A 23,806-nucleotide genomic window follows, 5' to 3' on the forward strand; every position below is an offset into this window, starting at 1 on the left:
GCTCAGTGTTCAGTGAAGACAAGAAAAAAACTCAGAATAAAAAGACATACGTCTATTACAAATTAAAGTCCCACTAGGTTAATGTGAACCAAACAGTGGTTTGGTGGTTTGTAAAATAAAAGGTAAAAAATGATATTGAGTATGTAGGCTACCATAGAGTGTCAAGTTACATCAAGAGTTTAGAGACAGAATGATAAGGAATGATCTTAATGTAATAGATATACGTAGAGTGGGTAAACTCCTGGCTTTGGTGTTATTTATGAGGTTTTCTCCTCTCATAGCAGAGAAGTGCATTTCTTCACTGCATTTTTTTCATTGTCATAAATTGGTTAAAGACAAAAGAAATCAGCATTATACATCAGTAAGTAGAGTGGACCACATGATTCTATCTGTTTTGCATTGAAATCTTAAAATATCTTCTAAGGAGCCAAGTAGTAAGCACAAATAAATAAACTGCACCAAAATGTTGCCAGGTTTGCTTTTGCTGGAGACTGCTGACACTATAGAAGCAGCACAAGCTGGGGGTCTGCAGGTACAGAGGTGAACCTGGATCTGCTGTGTGCCCAGGTGTGACCTTGGACATGGTGTTTAACCTCTCTTTGTAAAGTGGTGATGTCAACACCTAAAATGCTGGGCTATGATGGTATTTAAATGGCATAAAGCCTAAAGGTATCTGGCCCATTTTCTGACACCTAATAACACACGTTTATAGAACATGACAACGTGTTCAATAAAAACCTATTCTCTTTGCTCCCTGTCAGATCATGAGTTCACCCCTATAGGTCCCCATGTGCACGCATTCACTTTCCGTAAGTGAGGCCAACTTGTGGCTTTAAATTGTGTTAGCAAAGAGAGATTCTTTGATACCATTTAGAAACCAAAGGACTAGCTCTTCATCCCTAGGATGCTGATTTCAGTGACACATTACATGTACATACCTAACATAACCTCATTTCTGCCAATGATGGACCACATATACAACATGGTCTTGTAGGATTATAATACTGTATTTTTAGTGTATCTTTTCTATGTTTAAATACAAAGATACTTGCCATTATGTTACTTTCCTACAGTATTCAGTATATAACATGCTGTGCATGTTTGTAGTGTAAGAGCAGTAGGCTAAACCTAGGCCTAGGTGTGTAATAGGCTGGACCATCTAGGTTTGTGTAAGTCACTCTGATGTTCTCAGAGCAAACATCACCTAAGGATGCATTGCTCAGAACGTATCCCTCTCTTTAAGCAATGCATGATAGCATTTATTAAAAATGACTAGTTTGGCACGTGTTATATGAGGCACACAATCACCCTGAGAAGATTTTAAGAGATTAATGCCCAGATATTATAGATGAGAAAATTGGGGTTCGTGGAGTTAAGGGAATTGCCATAAATGAGACTTGTCAGTGGAAACTAGGACGGGCACCCAGGTCTTCTAGCTGCCACTCATATTTATTAGAGGGTTAACGCTGTAAGACCTGAACCTTAATCTGATCCCTGCAGAGGGATCAGATCCAGGTATTGCGACCATCAAGATGCATGGCCTTGGATAAGTGCCTTAAATCCTCTGGTCCCCAGTTTCCTCATCTACAAAAGGATTACAGTAACATTATCATCTTCATAAAGTTGCAAAACATTAAAAAATATAAAAGTTGCAAAGTAAAAGGTGCACAAGTAAGCACTTGGTGTATATTAGCTATTTTGATACGTTCAGGTTTTTTTCAGCTACATGGAGCTACCTAGACAACAGTGTCAACATGCCTAAAAATCTCTGAAATAAAATCTGAGCATTTTGTCCTATAATCGATATTTACTTTCTTTCTTTTGTTTGTTTTTCAAAGGTATCCCACTGTCCTGAATACTCTTGTCCAAGATCTGTTTCTGCACACCATGGTGAATTTGATGTATCTGTCAGATGGGAAAAGTGGCTGCTTTTTTGTAAGGATAAATTTTAACTTTGTAAAGCATCTCACAAATTTTAATCAGCTTCTCTGTCGCTGTCACCCTAGGAACCAACTTCACCCTTGCCGAACTGGGCATCTGTGAGCCCTCCCCACACCGAAGCGGCTACTGCTCCGACATGGGGATCCTTCACCAGGGCTACTCCCTTAGCACAGGGTCTGACGCCGACTCCGACACCGAGGGAGGGATGTCTCCAGAACACGCCATCAGACTGTGGGGCAGAGGGATAAAATCCAGGCGCAGTTCCGGCCTGTCCAGTCGTGAAAACTCGGCCCTTACCCTGACTGACTCTGACAACGAAAACAAATCAGATGATGAGAACGGTAGGCCTGCTTCTTAAATAGCTTTTAACGTTCTGTGCACTGCACCACGTGGGGCTTTGAATGTTTTTGTTTTTTAATGAAGAGGCGTCATAAAACCATTCATTTTCTTTGAAATCGACCTTGTCTACCCAGTGTGAGCTGGGGGGAAGTAAACCAGCAACCCTCCAGCACACAAGAAATGAGAAGAGAATTTTAAAATCACATTCTGATGATAACACAGCATTCGGGTGTAGTCAGTTGGTCTTATTAGCAAGTAAATTACATTGCAAAAGAGGCGGCTTGATAAACTATGACCTATACCTAGAAAATGTCCTCTCTCCACAAGTTTCTAGGTCTTTGTATTGATTTCCCCTTCCCAGTAAATGGAAACTTGGGTTATTTTTTTTCGTGACGATCTCTTAAGAATCCCACCTTATCTTAGACTTTCATTTCCAGGCGGCAATGCCTCATATCCGTATTGAAGATCAAACTTGGAACAGGTGCTCTGGAGCTTAATAATGACAAATAGGAAGAGACTTGTCTTCAGAAAAAGAATTCTTTATATGTTTACTTTTCCCCTTGGCAACTATGTAGGTTAATGGTTTCCCCCATCTTCTGTCACAAATCACTATTGCCTATCCATCAGCTTTCTAGGTGGATTTTAATGAAACTTTGAAAATTAAATCCTTCCGATCATTAAGCAGTAAATATAGAGAAGCCTAAGCAAAGTCATTAAAGAGATAAGGTGCTTTTTTTGTGGGTTTCTGAGCAATTCCGAAGTGTTTAGTCAAAAACATTTTTTAAAAAAGATAAATTGCATTAGGTTACAGCTGATTTAAGAAGAAAACATCAAATGCTATCTGGTTTGTTATGAATAGATGGCATGTTTGCTAAAAGAATTACCATTACCATTAAAATGTTTACAAATAGATCAGTTAAGAATGTTTATATAAAATATTATAAACTTCTGCCAGAGCAGCTTTAAATATTTCCTTTCATTTAAAAAAGAAAAAGGAAATTTGCAGGCGGACAGCTTGTTGTGAATGCAAAAGCATAGCTAAATATCATTTAATCTCAAAACTGTGTCGAAAATACATCATTTCCTGGGTAAGTCGCACATACTCAAAAAGATGTCACTTTTTTGAATTTAAATTTATGTTTAATTTTGAAATAATTTATTCTTCAGTGGGGACAAGGGGATGTGTCTTACTTATGCCTCCGTTCATGTAGCTAATCAAGGTGTACTCTCAAGGAAAAATCTGCACTTGACTCCTTTTGAATTTTAACAAAATTCTGACACTTGGCACATTTGACACTCTGAGGTGCTTATTTAATAGGAAATTACTTTTAGAAGTTTCCATAAAAGCATACGTTGAATCCATTTACTGGTGTCCTTTTTCAGCTTCATTGCGTGTGTCAGATACTATTTAAATGAAGGCGATTTGATTGCCTAATAAATAAAATCACTTGTAATCCAAGAATTTATGGCACATTTTAAACAAGGAATTTTAGCAAGTCCCTCATAGTTGGTATTCTTATACCTATAGCGGGAACCGTCTATACAGAGTTATTTATACACATTTACAGACCTGCACCTTCTCCCATTTAAGTTATATGCATCTAAAAAATTCATCGAATAAGGGAGTGTTTCTGGTGAAGCCAAGGGCACAAAAAATGCTTGCCATGAATTTACCTAGAAGAGTTATGGATGAAAAAAATCTGAAATTCATCATATATTTGGTAGACCAATAGTAGCTTCATTTTTTTCGTATTATTTGAAACATCATATTTGAATAATTTTTACTTTCTGCGAGTCTATGTAAATCCCTGCATACTGATAAGAAATAAACCCTTAGATACAGTGTCCTGATTCTTTCCTATAGTGCTAGTTGCAATGCAGTCAGAATTACGTAAAGAGAAATGTACTTAGTAGCACTAAGCAACTCTGTATGTGAGTGTGGCTGGCAAGGCACAAAGGAGGTATTGAAGCCAGAGTTCAAACTAGGTGAGAGATGGTTATTTTATAATATACAGGTGGAATGTCTTTGTTTTTCTTTTTAAAACATTTTTTCAATATTTTACATATTCAAAAGAGGTACATAATGTATCTTCTGTTCTCATTCTTGGCCAGAAATAAAAATAAGAAATTTTACACATCACATCATAAACTCTTTAAGCAAATACAAATTGAAGTGTGAGCAACTCTGCAGGCAGAGGTGTTAACTTCAGTAAACTTCTTGCTCTTTCTCTCTGACGAATTCTGTTTAGCTCACAAAGAAATCAATGCTTTTTCACATCACTGATTTTATGAAGTTTGGGAATGTATTATCATATAGATTGACAGTTGCCCCACTGGTTCCACACCACGGCATGGACACTTACAAAGCCATCATTAATTTCTCACACTTGTACCCAGTGATGGCTTCCTCCATAATAAACACTGTGTCCTTCAGAACCAAATCAATAACCTTTTAGGTATGCCTTTCTTGAAGAGGAAGTAACAGGAATCTATACTTTGAGAAAGAAGCTCTCCAATTTAATTTTAGGTTTTAAAGATACATGGTCATAAAATGAATCTTTTCTGTGGGGTTCCATATGTTTTAATTTCATTTCTTGGTGGGATTTTGGGATACATGGATTTTTCACCGTGTTTACTTAAAAATCTCCCTTAAAAAATTCCAGTTGTGATTTTGCTAAGCATAGTTAATAAGTGAAGACAGATCTCAGAAATCAACTTCCTTTTTGGTAATATGAAGTGTATATTCAGTCTGCAAAGTCATATAGTAAAATCTTTAATTTTGCCAACAGTTCTCCCTAGATCAATGTTGATTGTGCTTCCTACATGCTGCTGTGACAAAAATGACCCATTGGATAACTTGACAGTCCCATCAAACAGATGAACCTGTCTTTCTTTTCTTTCTTCTTTTTTTTTTTTTTTTGGTAGTGTAGACACCATAGTGCTTCATCCTACACTCACTGATTTAGCCTCTGCATTAACATTGTGCTGGCTTAGATTGGGTTGCTTCAAATACATAAAACTCTCAAATTCATGTTATCTTTTCAGGTTCTTTAATCCTATCTTGAAGTCAATTATGATTTCGCTAGAAATGGCAATGAGAGTTGAGAACAGCCCGGCCAAGTTTTTGCTGCTGTGAAATTTGAAAGGGCTTTCCTAGTAACTTTAAATTAGAGTCCATACTTTTGTTCAATAATAAATGTCCCACTTAAAATATGTCCTCTCTAAGGCCATTTGTATTATCTGAGTCATGGAGAAAAAGGGGTAGTCACTAATACACAAGAATAACTAATTGCCTCCTTAAAGATGCAAAGCAGCGCAAACTGTAAAATTCTAGTCTATGTTCTCTTGACTCCCTTAGGCGATTTCTTCACTTAGGGACTTAAAAATTTCCTTGTTTTTTTTTTTTTTTCCTTCCAGCAGAATTCTAGTTTCAGTTATTTTATTGGAAATCCAGAAAGGGAAAAAACAAAAAAACAAAAAACAAAAAACAAAGAAAATAAAGTTGGTATGAAATAGGAAGCCAGAAATGGCAGTAAGTGAAATCTGGTGTTGGTTAAACCTTTAAGAAAATTATTCTTCCCCTCACCTCTCCATGTCCACCCAAAGTAAATAAGTACAATGTTCATTTTCATCTGTTGTAATTGGGAAATTTACAATCCTCATAATGTACTTTGAGGTTGAGATATAAATGTTGGGTTAATTCCATTGCATTTCACAAAATGCATTTATAAAACAAGCTGGCTCTGGCACGTAATGGATTTATGTAAAGCGTATTTGTGAAACACAGATTCTATTAGACTGAGTCCTTTTGGCAAAAGGTCTGTAGCGTATCTGTCTCCTCGGCAGAGTTCCAACACACCCAGGTACTCACTGCTTGTTAACTGAGACATGAGGAATGAAGCCTGAGGGAAGGAAGGATTTTCCTTAGCACCAGGGACAATGTCCTTAGATTGTTACTGCCAACCAAGTTGCATTCATTTGTCATTTAAGGTGAGTTACTTAAATGTTTCTCCTTTCTCTCCAGAAAGCGGCCTCTCAATAAATCTAGCATTGGAGCGTTTCTTAAGTAAACACAAACTAAACATGTGAGTGGAATTCTGTTTCTACTCCCACTCTATTACTCTTACATGCTCAAATTAACTTTGTATTTTATAACCCACTCTACTCCTTTCTTCTCCCTAATCCGTCATGTAAAATCACAGAGAATGCCTGGAACAGACATAAAAACTTACTACGAGCTCCAGACCTAGCCAAAGGCCCATAATTTTGCTGTTAAGGAAGTGAAAAGTCAGTGGTAAGAATAGTGAAAGAGGTAGCTACAAAAAGCATACATTCATATTTGACTGTGCTTGATGTTGATATGGGATGATTTCTTTTCCAGCCACATTTTATGAAGCCAATTTCCATGGAACCTAAAGAAAATTGTCTCAATTTCTTAAAAACAAACCAAAATTTAAAAACATACCAAAAAAAAAAAAAACCCAGAACAAAGTTTTAAGCCATTTGGATGACATTGATTTCAATTTGTGTTTTTAGCCTTTATTTTATATACCTGTACATTTAAAAGAATACCATTATAAAGAAGAGTATGAAATGAGTTATCATGGATTTAAAAAAATGAAGGACACAGACACAAAATATCATAGGTTCTGTCTTTTCCATTCCTAAATGAAAGAATGATCTCCTTTACATTTTTCTAATTCAATTCCCTCAAAGTCCAGGTATTGGAGGCTATAGAGAAAACTTATTTTTAAACAGTTTATTAATGGGAGTCTTAATATATGATTACTATGATGCTAAAACACAGCTGATAATAACATACAGCCAGAGGCAAAATGTAAGAATATCACATTGTCACATGGCATGATATGAAAGCTAGAAGTGAAACGATTGATATTCTGCAAATGGACTCGTATGAGACTTTAGAGGTTTACGTTTTTGGCAAATTAAGCAATTCTTACGTTACTGTAAAGGAGAACAGAGTACTTCAAGGAGCATAGGAGTCTGTGCCTTATTTCAGTACTGCACTTTCCAGATTATAAACTTTAGTGGCATGGTCTTTAGTTATTTATATATTTCTTTCTTTCCTTTGGTGGTTTCTTTCATGTTTGTTAATGCTCCCAGGGGCTATCAAGGAATGGCTCCATTCAATAAATACAATAAACAAAATGAAGAACTAAGCCTTCCTTTTGGCAAGGGCAGCCTGATTATTACATGTGTAATCTCCAGGCCTTCAGGGACACATTGGGCTTGGTGGATAATCATTTGGTTTTAAGCTGCTGAGTTCCGATATCAGTACTTTAACTTCAGTTGAGTTGCTCTTTTTACTGTGAAGGCAGTAAAATGGTAAGAAGCAAAATGTTTTTGTCCGTTCACGATTGGAAGCCTCTTCAGTCAGAAAACTCTTTTTTTGCTTATTGTTCAGTCATTTTTTTAAGTTTAGTTGTTGTTTGTCAATGATCAAATTAAGTCTGTCTAATAGGTGGGAGAGATGTGCCATGCATTGAGAATTAAGGTCATAAATAAGATGAGTTAAAGCTAAGGAAGTTGATAGTATAAATTTTCTACAGACAATTGAATCAGAAGAAGCCTGCTCAGAAAATAATATCAAAGTAAACGGGTTAGAGAAGAATGTATGAGGAGTAATGAGGCACTTCAATTAGACATTCTGAAACTGAGACATAGCAGGTAGAAGAAAATTTCAGGTATTAATAATAGATTTATAAATAGTATGGAAATTCCACATATGTGGCCATAATGTATATAGGCTTGTACATGAAACTAAAAATGTTACTTGTGATTTAATTTTGAGTATTATTTAAGTGCTAGCTGTAAGAACCTTCTAGAAAATTATTCTTTCTTGCTTTCCATCAACTCAGTTTGAAGAATGTTAAAGGAGTTTAAGGTGTGGCTAAGTGGCTTATGGGATATTTAACAACAGAAGTTACCAACTGCATGTTAGTCTACAGGCTGAATCCAGTTTGAATTGTTTAATTTGATTAGTGCAGTATCAACCATTTTTAGATTAACAACCAACATTTTAAAAGTAAGAGATTTTATATTAGAAACTTTTATTTTTGGCCATTCTCAAAACATAAGAAGATTCAGTCACACTGGTTCAGGTTTTGGTCGGGACAGATCAGATTAGAAGCAGTAGCAGTTCTGGATAGATTCCATGTCTTTGAGGTCACCTGATCTTCCTCCAGGCTACTCTGTTGTTTAAGGTCTGACTTAGCCTTTGTAGACCCTTGAGTTATCAACCCTGACCTACATACAGTCTTTATGGAAATCAGATATAAAAATTGTAGAAAGCTAGAACTCAGCAATTTTATGGGTTCATGTATTCAGAGTTAGAATGTTACTTCTTTTAGTAAGTTTGCTCCATCTGCAAAGTGGGTTTAATTTTGCTCTACTAAATTTCTAAAATGGTTTTAAGGCATTTAGATTTAAATGCTTCAGATAAAATTAAATCAAATTACAATCAATTTAATTTGGAAAGTAATAAAATAATTGTATATGTGGGGGGTGAGTTTAAGTGGGTAATATGTCAACTCCATTTTCCAAAGTAGTAGATGCCCTGAAGTACTGAAAAATTAAGGTCAGAGTATTTGATTTAACACATATTTTTAAAGCTATTTTAATGTAAAAGTATTTAGATGGACTATTTGGAAATAGATGGAGGGAAAACCTACTTTAAAAACTTTAGCTACTTCAGCTGATTGAAGAAAACCCCAGGGCTTTTCAGGAGGAAGCCATTTAAAGAGGAGGAAAATGACTTTGTGCTAATTATGTTCAGTTTTGATCCAGCAAATGGTTTATGGGGTCTGTAACAATGAAGTTGGAGACAATAAAGCGAAGGCTAGAAGAGAGACATGCAGTGATACACGATGACCTCCAGTATGCCAAGAGAGAAAGACATGGAGCAGTGTTAGCTAATGCTGAGCTGGGAAGCAGCGAGTCAGAAACAAACAGAACAGTGAGTGTTCCACAAACCAGGAATGTTCTTCAACCAGTGGATAAGCAGGATAGCCAAGGAACATTCAGGAGTGACTCTCACTCCCCATTCTCATTTCTTATTTGTGAAGAAGAAAAGATAACTGAAATATGAGCATGTTTCCTAAGGAAAGGGGACTGAAATATTTGAGTAGGCATTCTTTGAAAAAGAGTAGGTTAACAGATAACTTATGCAGAGTTATACCATTCTGAGGGGAATAAAAAAGATAAACACCACGGCAGTCTTTCCATCTGTGTTAATCATGAGAAAAGGAGCCTGAACTCACTTACAGTGAGAAAGTTAGGCACTGGAGGAGTTTTGGGAAGTATTTTTTGTAGTATTTTATGCAAGAAATAGACTATGACACATTCAATAATCAAAAAGGATCTTTGAAAGGAATTTTTAAAGAAGAAAATTGGTGTTTGAAAGGTACCACACTATGCTTAGATATGAACATTTTAATATGCACACAAATATAAAGATAAAACTATGTGTTGTTTTATTCAATATTGGTGAAAAATAGAAAAGTACTCTCAGATGAAGAGATGCATTAATTTGGGGTTGGGGGCGACTTATTTCTGAAAAGATTTCAAGTAATTGCTGATTGCTCTGCATTGGACAAAGCCATTGTGTGTGTGTCTCTTTGTATTTGTGTGTCTGTGTTGTGTGTGCATGGTGGGGAAGGTGCTTTGTTGGGAAGAGGGATGTTATTGAGAGGGATAGAAATCAATAAATATAAATTGACCAAATTCCAGGGAAATTAAGGCCATATACGAAAATGCCAAAATGAGCACTGTAGACATTTTGTAGCATATAGTTTTTGGGGGAGAGAGAGAAGAGAAACCTGTGTTGACCTTCTTGGGTCTTGAACTCTATGGGTCATCTTACATCAAGGAGCATGCCCTTTAAAGCCTTAGATCCCTTAAACCAATGATGCTGTCTCACCCATGTAAGTCAGAATCCACAGAAAAACACCCATGTTTTCTGAAGTCCCACATAAGAATACTTGCCTCTGGGGAGCTCTGAACCAGTTTGAATCTGTCAGATAAATATTTGACTTGGTGAGGAATCCGCTTTCCTTGCAATATGTCCCTCTTCCTTTCCCAACTTTCGTCTTTCCCCCAACACCTTCCCTCCCCACCTGCATACAGCAGGGCCTAATCACCTACTCCATGAGCTAATTTTTTTTATTATTTCATTCTGTCCTCTTGTTAAAACTAGTGAGATCATGTCTCTAAGATATGGTTTGAGCATCATGATAAACTGGTGCAGGATAAAAAAAAACCACACAAAACTTCCGTATAAATGTACCTTCATTTTCACTTGTTCTTTAAAATTTTAACTTTTGAATATGTTTTATGATGCAAGTAATTTATTGGTGTATGTATATACACACATACACTTGCACACACATAGCGTATATGAACAGGTTACATAAATACAGAAATGTATACATTGGAGATGTGTCCAAAAGGCTTATGCTGATTGTTTTAGACCTTTTATTTCCCAGGAAATTAAGCCTAAGCAACCACTCACTCCTCAAAATATTTGGATAATTCATTATTTTGTGGCAAACTGTTTGGTTGTCTTTGTATTGGTAATGACCGTATGTGCTAATGATACCTAACTATGTTATAGTAAAATTTGTATTTTTTTCTTCTAATTCTCTCTGCTGACTTTCACTTCCTAGATGAATAGACAAAAATATTGACTTTGTTGTTTCTTGAAGAAACCAAGCACTCCTATGCATTTACAGAGACATTCCTGTCTAACCTCAATAAGGAGAGAAGAAAATAAACATTATATATGTTAGCATACTGGTACAGTAAGGGAAGCTTTGAGAAGGTATGGTTTTAATTAGGTTGTAAATAGGGGTCAGGACTTTTATGTATGGAAATGAGATGATGGATATTCTAAACGAAGAAAAGCCAGAGTGTATGGTGGTTGGAGAATGGGAGGTGAGGTGAAGATGATGATGATTTTTCAGGGGACACTTTCTAGTCTAGAAAAAATTCCAACTCCAGTCAGGATAATTGGAATATAGTGATTTGATTGAGTAGCAGTAGAAATAGATGAATAGATGAGTAGCAATCAGATGACCAAGAGCTGTGAGCTTCATCTTAAGGAGTTAAGGTCTGATCGAGCAGATAATACAGAACTATTGAAAGTTTATGTGAGCAAAGACTGCAATATCTTAGGAAGCATCTGATTAAAACACACAGATACAGCGCGTGCACACACGCGCGCGCACACACACACACACACGTTTGGATGGAAAGTAACAAAGTTAGAAGTGATATCAGAAAGAGAAGCAGTAGTCCAGGTAGAAGGACTCCAGAAACCCTTATACCACAAAGAGTCTACCTGCTTCTTGGCATTTCAGTAGGAGAAATTAACCTCTGACTACCATATGAATGCTGAATATTAGTAACTAAGATGATAAAATTCAAAAAGCATATAATTTTATGCTGAATAGCGGGAAAATGGGAGGAGGTACATAACCCCACACTCCCGCAGTACAGGGAGTGTTCCTTACAGTGCAATCTATTCTGCTTACATGTAGAATACAGTATTACAACAATTAGACTCCAGTGTTTATAATATTTAACCAAATGATTAAATAATACAGTAGCATCAAATATTGCTTTGCACAAGGAAAGAAGTCATAATATTATTTTTAAGGTCACAGTAAGTGTGTTGTAGGTGAACGTTGGCTAGAACTATTCCAGGTTGATTAATAGTTTCTTGAATATTATTTCTGCTTCTATATCCTTGCCGCTTCTTCATGAGTCATATTCTCATGCAATTTGTTTAATTGTTCCTGTAACTATAGTTATGTCTCCCTTCTTGCCTCTAATCTTTTATATTTTTATCTCTCATTTTTTTAATCAGTTCTTGAAAGAGATCTATTTTTTTTCAAGCTTTCTACTTGTCTTTATTTACTTTAATTTTTCTTTCTCATTACATTCATCTTTATTGTATTTTTTAATTTCCTCATTTTAACTTTTGGAGTATATTGTGGGGTTTTTTTAGGTTAATTTTAATTTTTTTTTTTTTTTACTTCCATAGGTTATTGGAGAGCAGGTGGTGTTTGGTTACATGAGTGAGTTATTTAGTGGTGATTGTGAGATTTTGGTGCACCCATCACCTGAGCAGTATACATTGCATCCTATTTGTAGCATTTTATCCCTCAGCGCCTTCCCACCCTTTCCCCCTGAGTCCCCAAAGTCCATTGTGTCTTTCTTATGCTTTTGCATCCTCATACCTTAGCTCCCACTTATAAGTGAGAACATATGATGTTTGGTTTTCCATCCCTGAGTTACTTCACTTAGAATAATGCTGTGAATGCTATTAATTCATTCCTTTTTATGGCTGAGTAGTATTCCATTATATATATATATATATGTGTGTGTGTGTGTGTGTTTGTTACAGTTTCTTTATCCACTCATTGATTGATGGGCATTTGGGTTGGTTCCACGTTTTTGCAATTGTGAATTGTGCTACTATAAACATGCGTGTGCAAGTATCTTTTTCATATAATGACTTATTTTCCTCTGAGTAGATACCCAGTAGTGAAATTGCTGGATCAAATTGTAGTTCTACTTTTAGTTCTTTAAGGAATCTCCACACTGTTTTCCTTGCTGGCCGTACTAGTTTACATTCCCACCAGCAGTGTAGAAGTGTTCCCTGTTCACCGCATCTATTATTTTTGGATTTTTTGATTATAGCCATTCTTGCGGCAGTAAAGTGGTATCACATTGTGGTTTTGATTTGCATTTCCCTGATCATTAGTGATGTTGAACATTTTTTCATATGTTTGTTGGCCATTTGTATATCTTCTTTTGAAAATATTCTCGTCCTTAGCCTACTTTTTGGTGGGATTATTATTTTTTTCTTATTGATTTGTTTGAGTTTGTTGTAGATTCTGGATGTTAGTCCTTTGTCAGATGTATAGATTGTGAAGATTTTCTCCCACTCTGTGGGTTGTCTGTTTACTCTGCTGACTTTTCCTTTTGCCATCCAGAAGCTCTTTAGTTTAATTAAGTCTCAGTTACCTATCTTTGTTTTTATTGCATTTGCTTTTGGGTTCCTGGTCATAAAATCCTTGCTTCAGCCAATGACTAGGATTTTTCCAATGTCATCTTCTAGAATTTTTATAGTTTCAGATCTTAGATTTGAGTCCTTAATCCATCTTGAGATGATTTTTGTATAAGATGAGAGATGAGGATCCAGTTTCATTCTCCTACCTGTGGCTAGCCAAATATCGCAGCACCATTTGTTGAAAAGGGTGTCCTTTCCTCACTTTATGTTTTTGTTTGCGTTGTTGAAGATCAGTTCCTGCAAGTATTTGGGTTTATTTCTGGCTTCCCTATTCTGTCCCATTTTTATATGCCTATTTTTTACCAGTACTGTGTTGTTTTAGTGACTATGGCCTTATAGTATAGTTTGAAATCAGGTAATGTGATGCCTCCAGATTTGTTCTTTTTGTTTAGTCTTGCTTTGGCTATGCTGACTTTTTTTGGTTCCATATGAATTTTAGAATTTTTTTCTAATTCAGTGAAGAATGATGGTGATATTTTTATGGGAATTGCATTGAATTTGTAGATTGCTTTCAGCAGTATGGTCGTTTTGTAATATTGATTATACCCATCCATGAGCATGGGATGTGTTTCCATTTGTTTGTGTCGTCTATGATTTCTTTAGGCAGTGTTTTGTAGTTTTCCTTGTAGAGGTCTTTCACCTCCTTGGTTAGGTATATTCCTAAGTGTTTTGTTGTTGTTGTTGTTGTTGTTGTTTTTGTGGCTATTGTAAAAGGGGTTGAATTCTTGATTTGATTCTCAGCTTGGTCACTGTTGGTGTATAGAAGAGCTACTGATTTGTGTACACTAACTTTGTATCCGGAAAGTTTGTTGAATTCTTGGATCAGTTCTAGGAGCTTTCTGGAGGAGTCTTTAGGGTTTTCTAGGTAAACAATCATATCATCAGCAAACAGTGATGGTTTGACTTCCTTTTTACTGATTTGGATACCCTTTATTTCTTTCTCTTGTCTGATTGCTCTGGCTAGGACTTCAGTACTATGTTGAAGAGGAGTGGTGAGAGTGGCAATACTTGTTTTGTTTCAGTTCTCAGAGGGAATGCTTTCAACTTTTCCCCATTCAGTATTATGTTGGCTGGGGGTTTGTCATAGGTGGCTTTTATTATTTTGAGGTATGTCCCTTGTATGCTGATTTTGCTGAGAGTTTTAATCATGAAGCGATGCTTGGTTTTTTCGAATGTTTTTTCTGCATCTGTTGAGATGATCATGTGATTTTTGCTTATAATTCTGTTTATGCTGTGAATCACATTTATTGACTTGCATCTGTTAAACCATCTCTGAATCCCTGGTATGAAACCCACTGGATCATGGTGGATTATCTTTTTTATATGGTGTTGGATTCAGTTAGCTAGTATTTTGTTAAGGACTTTAATATTTATGTTCATCAGGGATGTTGGACTCTAGTTTTCTTTTTTGGTTATGTCCTTTCCTGGTTTTGATATTAAGGTGATACTGGCTTCATAGAATAATATAGGGAGGTTTCCCTCTTTCTGTATCTCGTGGAATAGTGTCAATAGGATTGGTGCCAATTCTTCTTTGAATATCTGGTAGAATTCTGCTGTGAATCTGTCTGGTCCTGGACTTTTCTTTTTTGGTAACTTTTAAATACCATTTTAATCTCACTTCTTGTTATTGGTCTGTTCAGGGTATCTAATTCTTCCTGATTTAAGCTAGGAAGGTTGTACCATTCCAGGAATTTATCCATCTCTTCTAGTTTTTCTAGTTTATGCATAGCGTTCATAGTAGAATTGACTGATCTTTTGTATTTCTGTGGTGTCAGTTGTAATACCTCCCGTTTCATTTCTTATTGAACTTATTTGGATTTTCTCTCTTTCCTTAGTTAATCTTGCTAATGGTGTATCAATTTTATTCATCTCTGCAAAGAACCAGCTTTTGTTTCATTTATCTTTTGTATTTTTTTGTTGCAATTTCATTTAATTCTTCTGTGATCTTGGGTTTTTTCTTTCTTCTGCTAGATTTGGGTTTGGTTTTTTTTTTTTGTTTCTCTAGTTCCTTGAGGTGTGATCTTAGATCATCTGTGTTCTTTCACACTTTTTGATGTAGGCGTTTAGGGCTATGAACTGTCCTCTTAGAACCACCTTTGCTGTGTCCCAGAGGTTTTGATAGGTTGTGTCATGTCATTCAGTTCGAATAACTTTTTACTTTCCATCGCAATTTCATTTTTGACCCAATGATCATTCAGGAACAGATTATGTAATTTCCATGTACTTCCATGGTTTTGAGATTCCTTTTGGAGTTGATTTCTAGTTATATTCCCCTGTGGTCTGAAAGAGTGTTTGATATAATTGTGTTGTGCTTTTTCTAACTTTTTAAAGATGAGTACTAAGTTTTATTACTCTCATTCTCCCTTATAAGAGTAAGTATATTTATCAGGTCCTATAGAATTTGATAAAAAATATTGTTCTCTGTGTTACTTTCTAAAGATTCTCAGCCCATTTGGACTCTCAAAATAAAACAGAATCCTAATGCTACCAGTTTTTCACTTTAATACTAACAATTTCTGAAAAAGTCCAATTTTTATTGTTAAATCTTTATGCTGCCCAAAGTAAGATATCTATATATTTTATATGCATTATATATAGATATACGTTTGTATTAACTATATAACATAGAATTATGCAAAGTATATGTGCATGTATATATATATAGTGCATTTATAATATATATATATATCCATGCATATAGGCATGAAAAATAATAAAAATCACCTATAATTTGACACCAACAATAACTATGGTTAATATTTTGATGCATATATCCTTCAGTCTGTGTGTCTGTCTGAGAGAAAGTGAGAGGGAAATTAATAATTTTACAGAGTTGGCATGTTTTACATGCCCTGTATAGCATTATTTTTTTTGGAAATAAACTAAAGTTATTTCCCCATGACATTAAATATTTTCTCCAATATTTAAGAGGGGCATAGTACTCCTTTAATGTAATCCATTTCCTCAATTTCCTTTCATTGTACATTTAACTAATTTTTATTTTAGTTGCAGTAAAGAGCAATGTGATGGATAAAATCCTTATAGCTACATTGCTGTGGACATCCCTGACTGTTTTCTTAAGATGAATTCCTAGAAGACTTAGAACATACACAGTTATGTGAAATTGCAATCCTTTTCAACCAGTGTCCTCAGAGGAACTCTTGCACCAGCACTGTGGGAAAATCAACAGGCACACGGAATCCTTGAGCTCAGGAGTCACTGGGAACGATCATTAATATTTTACCAAATTATGGATCAAAATATTTTTATTCTGGCTTCCCTTCACTTTAATCTGAGCAACTCTTCATGTATTCATTGTCTACATGTATTTTTTATTTCATGATTTGTATTTCTTCTCCATATGGAAAGATAGTGGGACGATGCATCTCACTTTTTAGTTTGTATTAGCTTTTTACAATGTCTACAGTGATCCCAGATCAATGTCTACAGTGATCCCAGGTCCTATTGTACCTTATTGTTTATACAAATGCTTGAAAGTGTTCACTTATTGGTGTGAAAATCACTTGGCTGCATTTTCAAAAGCATGCGACTGATTTTCTGTGGGATAGAACACCAAATGTATTTACGGAGTTGACTTGGTTTATCAGAAATCAGTGCTAACTAGAAAGCAATTTAAAATTGTTGCACTGACCAAAGAAGAAATGCTAGCTCTGAGTAGAGTGGGGAATTTCTTTTTCCATATTAAGTATGTCAGCTATTGTTTGGAATGTAGGACTTTATATCAGATTGTTAATTTATAACAAACCAAGGATAGAATTGCATTGCACATGATGAAAGGAAATTCACATCTACTAAGACAATCTGCAAGGCACCTTGAGGAGACAGAATCGAGTAAATTATGTATTAAATATTCTTAAAACTTCCTCCATCTGCGGTGCCTTTGATTCAATGAGGTTAGTAATCATAAACACAGTGGTGGCCCTGCTATTGGTATTTTCACAAAATAGGTAGTTCTGCAGGCAAGATAAATATCTCAGTACATAAGAAAAGACTCTGAAAATAAGCATGTGGAAGCAATTACTATTATAATAAGCATCTGGCTCTGCTAATATACAGTGTTGCTTAATAATTGATATAGAAAAAAATAGTAGAAAAATTTCTATATTCTGGGGCATTCCCTTGTACATTTAGAATGGAAAAGACCCCAGTGAAATGCAGAACAATTAAGAGAGTACAGGTTGTCTTCCATTTCCACTGATACACATTTATGGCTACGAACAACAAGGCACGTCGGGAAAGCAGGAAGTATACAAATCAACTTAACCTGTCCCACTGTGGTATTTCAGGCCCTCCACAATATAGTCCAATTTTATGGTTTTAGCCCTTGCTCCCACTTCTCTTCTAAATATATTTTCAGCTCCAGCTCAACTGTGCTACTTATTTTTTTTCCAGAGCATACTCTCTTCCTCTGTGTCGTTGTCCACCCTGTTCTTTTTGGCTGCAGTGGTATCCCCAAACCCACCTACCCATCACATACCTATCCATTATCAAAGAATTATCTAAGGTGCCATGTCCTCTATGAAATCATTCTGTTTTCCTTAACTACAGGTGTACTCCCACTCCTTTGAATTTTTTTTTAACATTTTATTTATCCATTTCATCAAGAATTTAGGGGAAATGGTGTAACCTTCACCAAAGTAGAGAAGTAAATGATTTGAGATGAATTTTGGAGCTAGAATATACAGAACTTGATGATAGTTTGAATGTAGTAGTTGAGAAAAGAAAAGCAAGAGCTCTTGGGTGGGCATAGTGGCTCATGTGTGTAATCCCAGCATTTTGGGAGGCTGAGGCGAGCAGATCACTTGAGGTCAAGAGTTTAAGACCAGCCTGGCCAACATGGTGAAACACCGTCTCTACTAAAAATACAAAATTAGCTGAGTGTGGTGGCTTGTGCCTGTAATCACAGCTACTCGAGTGGCTGAGGCAGGAGAACTGCTTGGACCCAGGAGGCAGAGTTTGCAGTGAGCCAAGATTGTGCCACTGCACTCCAGCCTGGGCAACAGAGCAAGACTTCATCAAAAAAAAAAAAAAATGCACTCTCAAGGATTTCTAACTTTAGCCACTGGATGGATTCCTAAGTATTAAGATGAGAAATACTTGAAGAAGATAGGATTTGGGGCTTATTCATTTTAGACATTGTTAAGTAAGATAACTAAGTAGAAAGGCAATGTGGATAATTGTGTAATTATTAAGACTGGAACCTAGGAAAGAGATCTGGACTGGAGATGTCAATTTGAGAATCAACAGCATAGCAGTGGCCCATATATATCCAGGAAAGTAGATGAGCTCACCCAAGGGGAAAGGTAGAGAGAGAAGAGGAGACAGCCAGGAGTAAACTCTGAGTAGTCCTTAAGTGTTGGGTGGAGAGACTGAAATCAGTGGTTTGCAGAAGGTAGTTCTTTGTTCATTCTTGTTGGTGTGATTTTTCTTTAGGGTTCCCTGATGGCTTCCGGTGTTGGTGTGGCTTTTATCATCTCTCAACCCACAGTCTTTTTTCCTTTCCATTATTCTGTTTCAAAGGAGGCAAGACTGGCTGAGCCTCATCAGTACAGGAGAAAGAGAAAAGGAATTTAAAAAGGGATAGGGTCACAGGAACAAAAATAAATAAGATAAGAGTTCTCATATAATTGTAAACTAGTTTGATGGTTGATTTTATGTGTCAGTTTGACTGGACCGTAGGATGTCCACGTAGCTGGTTAAATGTTCTCTGTGTGTGCCTGAGAGGATATTGCTAGAAGAGATTAGCTTTTGAATTAGTGGACTGAGGAAAGTCAATGGTCTCCCCCAATGCAGGTCTGCATGATGCCATCCACTGATGGCCTGAATAGAACAAAAGATAGAGGAAGGTTGAGTTTACTCTGGCTGATTGTTTAAAGTGGGACAGCAGTTTTCTCCTGCTGTCAGCATTTCTGTCTCTCAGGCTTTCAGACCAAATCTATACCATAATCTCTCCAACTCTCAGGCCTTGGAACTACACTATGGGTTTTCCCCAGCTTGCAGGCAGCAGATGGGATTTCTCAGTATCCAAAATCATGTGAGGCCATATTTTATAATATCTCTTCATTAGATATATATTCTATTATTTTTGTTTCTCTGGAGAAGCCTGACTAATATGTTTTCTGTAATTTCAAAATGTATCGAGTAATTCATGGCAATAACATTTAACTATAAACTTTTATTGTACTCAGAATATTTATTTATTTAGTTGTTGGGCATCTATTGTCTATTATGCTTAGAGTATATTCATTAACAAACTAGAAACACATTTTCCTCTCCATGCGGGTGGATCAGGAGGTCAGGAGTTCAAGACCAACCTAGCCAACATGGTGAAACCCCATCTCTACTAAAAATACAAAAATTAGCCAGGTGTGGTGGAGGGCACCTGTAATCCCAGCTACTCAGGAGGCTGAGGCAGGCTAATTGCTTCAACCAAGGAGGCAGAGGTTGCAGTGAGCCAAGATCATGCGACTGCACTCCAGCATGGGCGACAGAGCAAGACTCCATCTCGGGGAAAAAAAAAGGAAAAAAAAAGTTAATTTTTATTAGGCAATAAAAAATGAACTTGAAATAAAGAAAAAAGAGAGAAAATAGAAGAGAGGGAGAGATAAATAGAAGGGAGGGATGAAGGAAAGAAAGAAAAAACTATGCTATATAGTGATAAATGGTATGGGAAAAAGAAGACAGTAGAAATAGATAGGAGTTTGTGATTGTGAGAGTTTTGCAGTGGTAAATGGGAGTCGGAGGGCCAAGGAAAACTTTATTAAAATGTTGACATTTGAATGAAAACCTCAAGGAACAGAGAAACTAGCTGTGAAAGGGAATTGACCATACAGATTTCAGGGGTGTGGCATTTCAGTCAGGTGGAAGAGCTAGTATAAAGATTTTAACGCAGGCACACTCCTGCTCTATTTAAGGAAGTTAATGTGATTGCAGCAGAATGCAAATTGGGCAGAATAGCAGGAAACCAGAACAGAGAAATGAAGGTGAAGTCAGGTCATATAGGGTGTCACAGATTATTTAAAATGGTGGCCTTTGCTCTGAGGGAAATAAGCATCCAGACAGAGTTTTGAGCATAAGAATGTCATGATCCGACTTCCCATGTAAAAGGATAGCTCTGGCTATTGTGTTGAGAATATAGTGGAAGAAGACAAGAGTAGGGAGAACAGGAGGCTATTGCAGTAACTAAGACAAGAGATGACAGTGTCTGGGACAATAGCGGTAGGAAGAGGTGATCTGATTCTCAATGTATTTTGAAGGTAAAGGTAGGAGTATTTCTGGATGTATTGGCTGAGAAGTGTCTGCAAACAGTTCCTTGAAGATTACTCTCAATCCTGTGCACATTTTAAAATAAGGCTATATGGTTTTCTGATATTGAGTTGTAGGAGCTTCTTATATATTTTGGATATTAACTCCTTAACTCATATATGGTATGCAAATATTTTCTCTCATTCCGTAGACTGCATTTTCATTTTGTTGCTAGTATTCTTTGCTGTGCAGAAGCTTTTGAGTTTGATGTAGTCCCACCTATTTTTGCTTTTATTGCTTGTGCCCGTGATGTCATATTCAAGAAATCTTTGCCAAGACCAAAGTCATGAAATTCTTTCCCAATTTTTTTTTTAGGAGATTCACAGTTTCGGGTCTTACATTTTAAGTCTGTAATCATTTCACATTTATTTTTGTGTATGGTGTAAAAGATAAGGATCCAAATTAATCTTTTTCACATGTGACTGATTCTTCTGACATCATTTTTTGAGGAGACTATCCTTTCTTCTTTTTGTATTCTTGGATCCTTGTTGAAGATCAGTTGACTATATAAATGTGGCTTTATTTCTGGGCATTTTATTTTATTCTATTGGTCTATGTGTCTGTTTTTATGCCAGTATCATACTGTTTTGAACACTATTTTGTGTGTCAGTTTGACACATAGACTTATAAATAAATATAAATAAATTTATGTATTTATTTATTTAGTTAGTCAGTTAGTTTTGTTCTTTGGAGACGGAGTCTCACTCTGTCGCCCAGGCTGGAGCGCAGTGGTGTGATCTCGGCTCAGGAGGCAACCTCTACCTCCTGGGGTCAAGTGATTCTCCTGCCTCAATCTCCCGAATAGCTGGAACTTCAGACGCACGCCATCATGCCCGGCTAATTTTTTTTTATATTTTTACAGACAGGGTTTCACCATGTTGCCCAGGCTGGTCTCAAACTCCTGAACTTAAGTGAGCCACCAGCCTCAGCCTCCCAAAATCCTGGGATTGCAAGTGTGAGCCATCAGGCCAGGCTGTAATGTATTTTAAAATCAGGACATGTGATGCCTCCAGCTTTGTTCTTCTTTCTCAAGATTGCTTTGGCTTTGAACCAAGATTATGGTTCTACATGGATTTTTAGGATTATTTGTTCTATTTCTGTGAAAAATGTCATTGGAATTTTGGTGGGGATTGGATGCATTGGAGGTGTAGATTGCTTTTGGTAGTATGGACATTTTAACAACATTAAGTCTTCCAATCCATGGACATGGGATGCCTTCTCATTTATTTGTGTCTCTTTTAATTTCTTTTATAAAAGTTTTGTAGTTTTCACTGTACAAGTCTTTCACTGCCTTGAGTGAGTTTATTCCTAAATATATTTTTTCTGCTATTATAGTGGGATTTTTTCTTAGTTTCCTTTTCAAATAGTTCAGTGTTAGTGTATAGAAATATTACTAATTTTTGTATGTTGATTTTGTATCCTGCAACTTTACTGAATGGTTTATCAGTTCTAACAGGTTGTGGGGTTGGGATATTTTTATTTTGTCTTTAGGGTTTTCTGCATATAAGATTGTGTCCTCTGGAAATGGCAATAGCATTACTTCTTCCTCTCTAACTTGGATGCCTTTTATTCCCTTTTCTTGTCTACTTGCTTTGCTAAGACTCTTGGCATTATGTCGAATAGAAGTGGTGAGAGCATGTATCCTTGTAGTGTCCTTGATCTTAGAAGGAAAGTTTTTGGTTTTTACAAAGAAGACATTCAAATGGCCAAAAATATAGCAAGTCCTCACTTAATCTCATCAATAAGTTCTTGGAAATTGTAACTTTAAGGAAAACAAAGTACAGTGACTCTTGAATGATGTCATTTTGTTTGACATCCCTAGGGTATAAAGTTGATGAGAAAAAAAATGATGTGGTTATACATCCTTTCACTTAAACTCTCAGTTTCCAGGAACCTATAGATAATTTTAAGTGAGGACTTGCTATATATGAAAAGACACTCAACATCACTAATAGCCAGAGAAATAGAAATCAAAACTACACTGAGATACCATCTCACACCCCTGTTAGGATGGCCATTATCAAAGCAATAACAAAAGAGATAAGTGTTGTCAAGGATGTGGAGAAATTGTAGCTTTTATATACTGTTGGTGGGAATATATAAAATGACACAACCACTATAGAAAACAATATGGAGTTTCCTCAAATTAAAAATAGAATTACCATATGATCTAGCATTTTCACTTCTTGGTATTTATTCAAAAGAATTAAAATCAGAATCTCAAAGGGATAGATGCACCCCCAAAGTCATTGTAGCATTATTCACAGTAACCAAGATGTGGGCAGAACTTAAATGTCCATCAGTGTATGAGTGGATAAAGAAAATGTGGTGTATACATACAATAGAATATTATTCAGCCATAAAAATAAGAAAATCCTGCCATATGATACAACATGGATGAACCTTGGGAACATTATGTGAAGGGAAATAAGCCAATCTCAGAAGAACATATACAGCATGCATTCAATTATATGAAGTATCTAAGATAATCAAACTCATAAAAGCACAGAGTAGAATGAAATTTGCCAGGGGTTGAAAGAAGGAGAAAATGGGAAGTTGTTGATCAAATAGGGGTGTCAGTGAATGACAGCAAGAATAAGAGGTAATGTGGTGATAAAATCTGATGGCAAGAGATGCAAAGCTGAGGATGTCTACAGAGCAGTGAAGCATCATGCTGTATCAAGGACAAGAAGCAGTGTGTATCTCTTTTATGTCTTCAGTGCCAGTGGCATGAGGGCACAGGGAGGAAAAACTGCCACCACCTGTAACTACTCCAGGGAAAGTAGTGTCCTTAGGAAGAACAAGATTTCTACTGGAGCAAGACCATGAAATGAGCATTTGGAGAAATGGTTAAGACTTTTTTCAGTGATTGACATATAGAGGGACAGTAGACATGACAAGGGTGAAGGCAGACAGTGAAGGTAAGGCTTTGAATGTCAAGGGCTAGGGAGAGATGCATCTTGGGCACCTTTCTTAACTCCTGATGATGGATGGGGTTAGAAGAGCCAGCAAAAGTATGGTTCAGTCCTGGTGGAGAGTTTCATTGTTGATCCTGGAGAAATATCCCCAGTCTATTTCTCAATTAAGGCAGTGATCAACTTTTGA

General features: G+C 36.3%; 1 protein-coding gene across 6 annotated transcripts in view; it reads left to right on the plus strand.

Moving 5' to 3' along the window:
* TENM2 (teneurin transmembrane protein 2) overlaps window positions 1-23,806 on the plus strand; it is a 1,282,302-nt gene that overhangs the window by 392,690 nt on the left and 865,806 nt on the right. For all 6 annotated transcript variants that reach the window (XM_055387572.2, XM_004042960.5, XM_063706913.1 and 3 more), the window contains one exon: window positions 2,007-2,282. In XM_055387572.2, the coding sequence (XP_055243547.1) occupies window positions 2,007-2,282 (276 nt within the window). The remainder of the gene's footprint in view (window positions 1-2,006; window positions 2,283-23,806) is intronic.

This window comes from Gorilla gorilla, chromosome 4, assembly GCF_029281585.2.
Source record: "Gorilla gorilla gorilla isolate KB3781 chromosome 4, NHGRI_mGorGor1-v2.1_pri, whole genome shotgun sequence".
Taxonomy (NCBI): domain Eukaryota; kingdom Metazoa; phylum Chordata; class Mammalia; order Primates; family Hominidae; genus Gorilla; species Gorilla gorilla.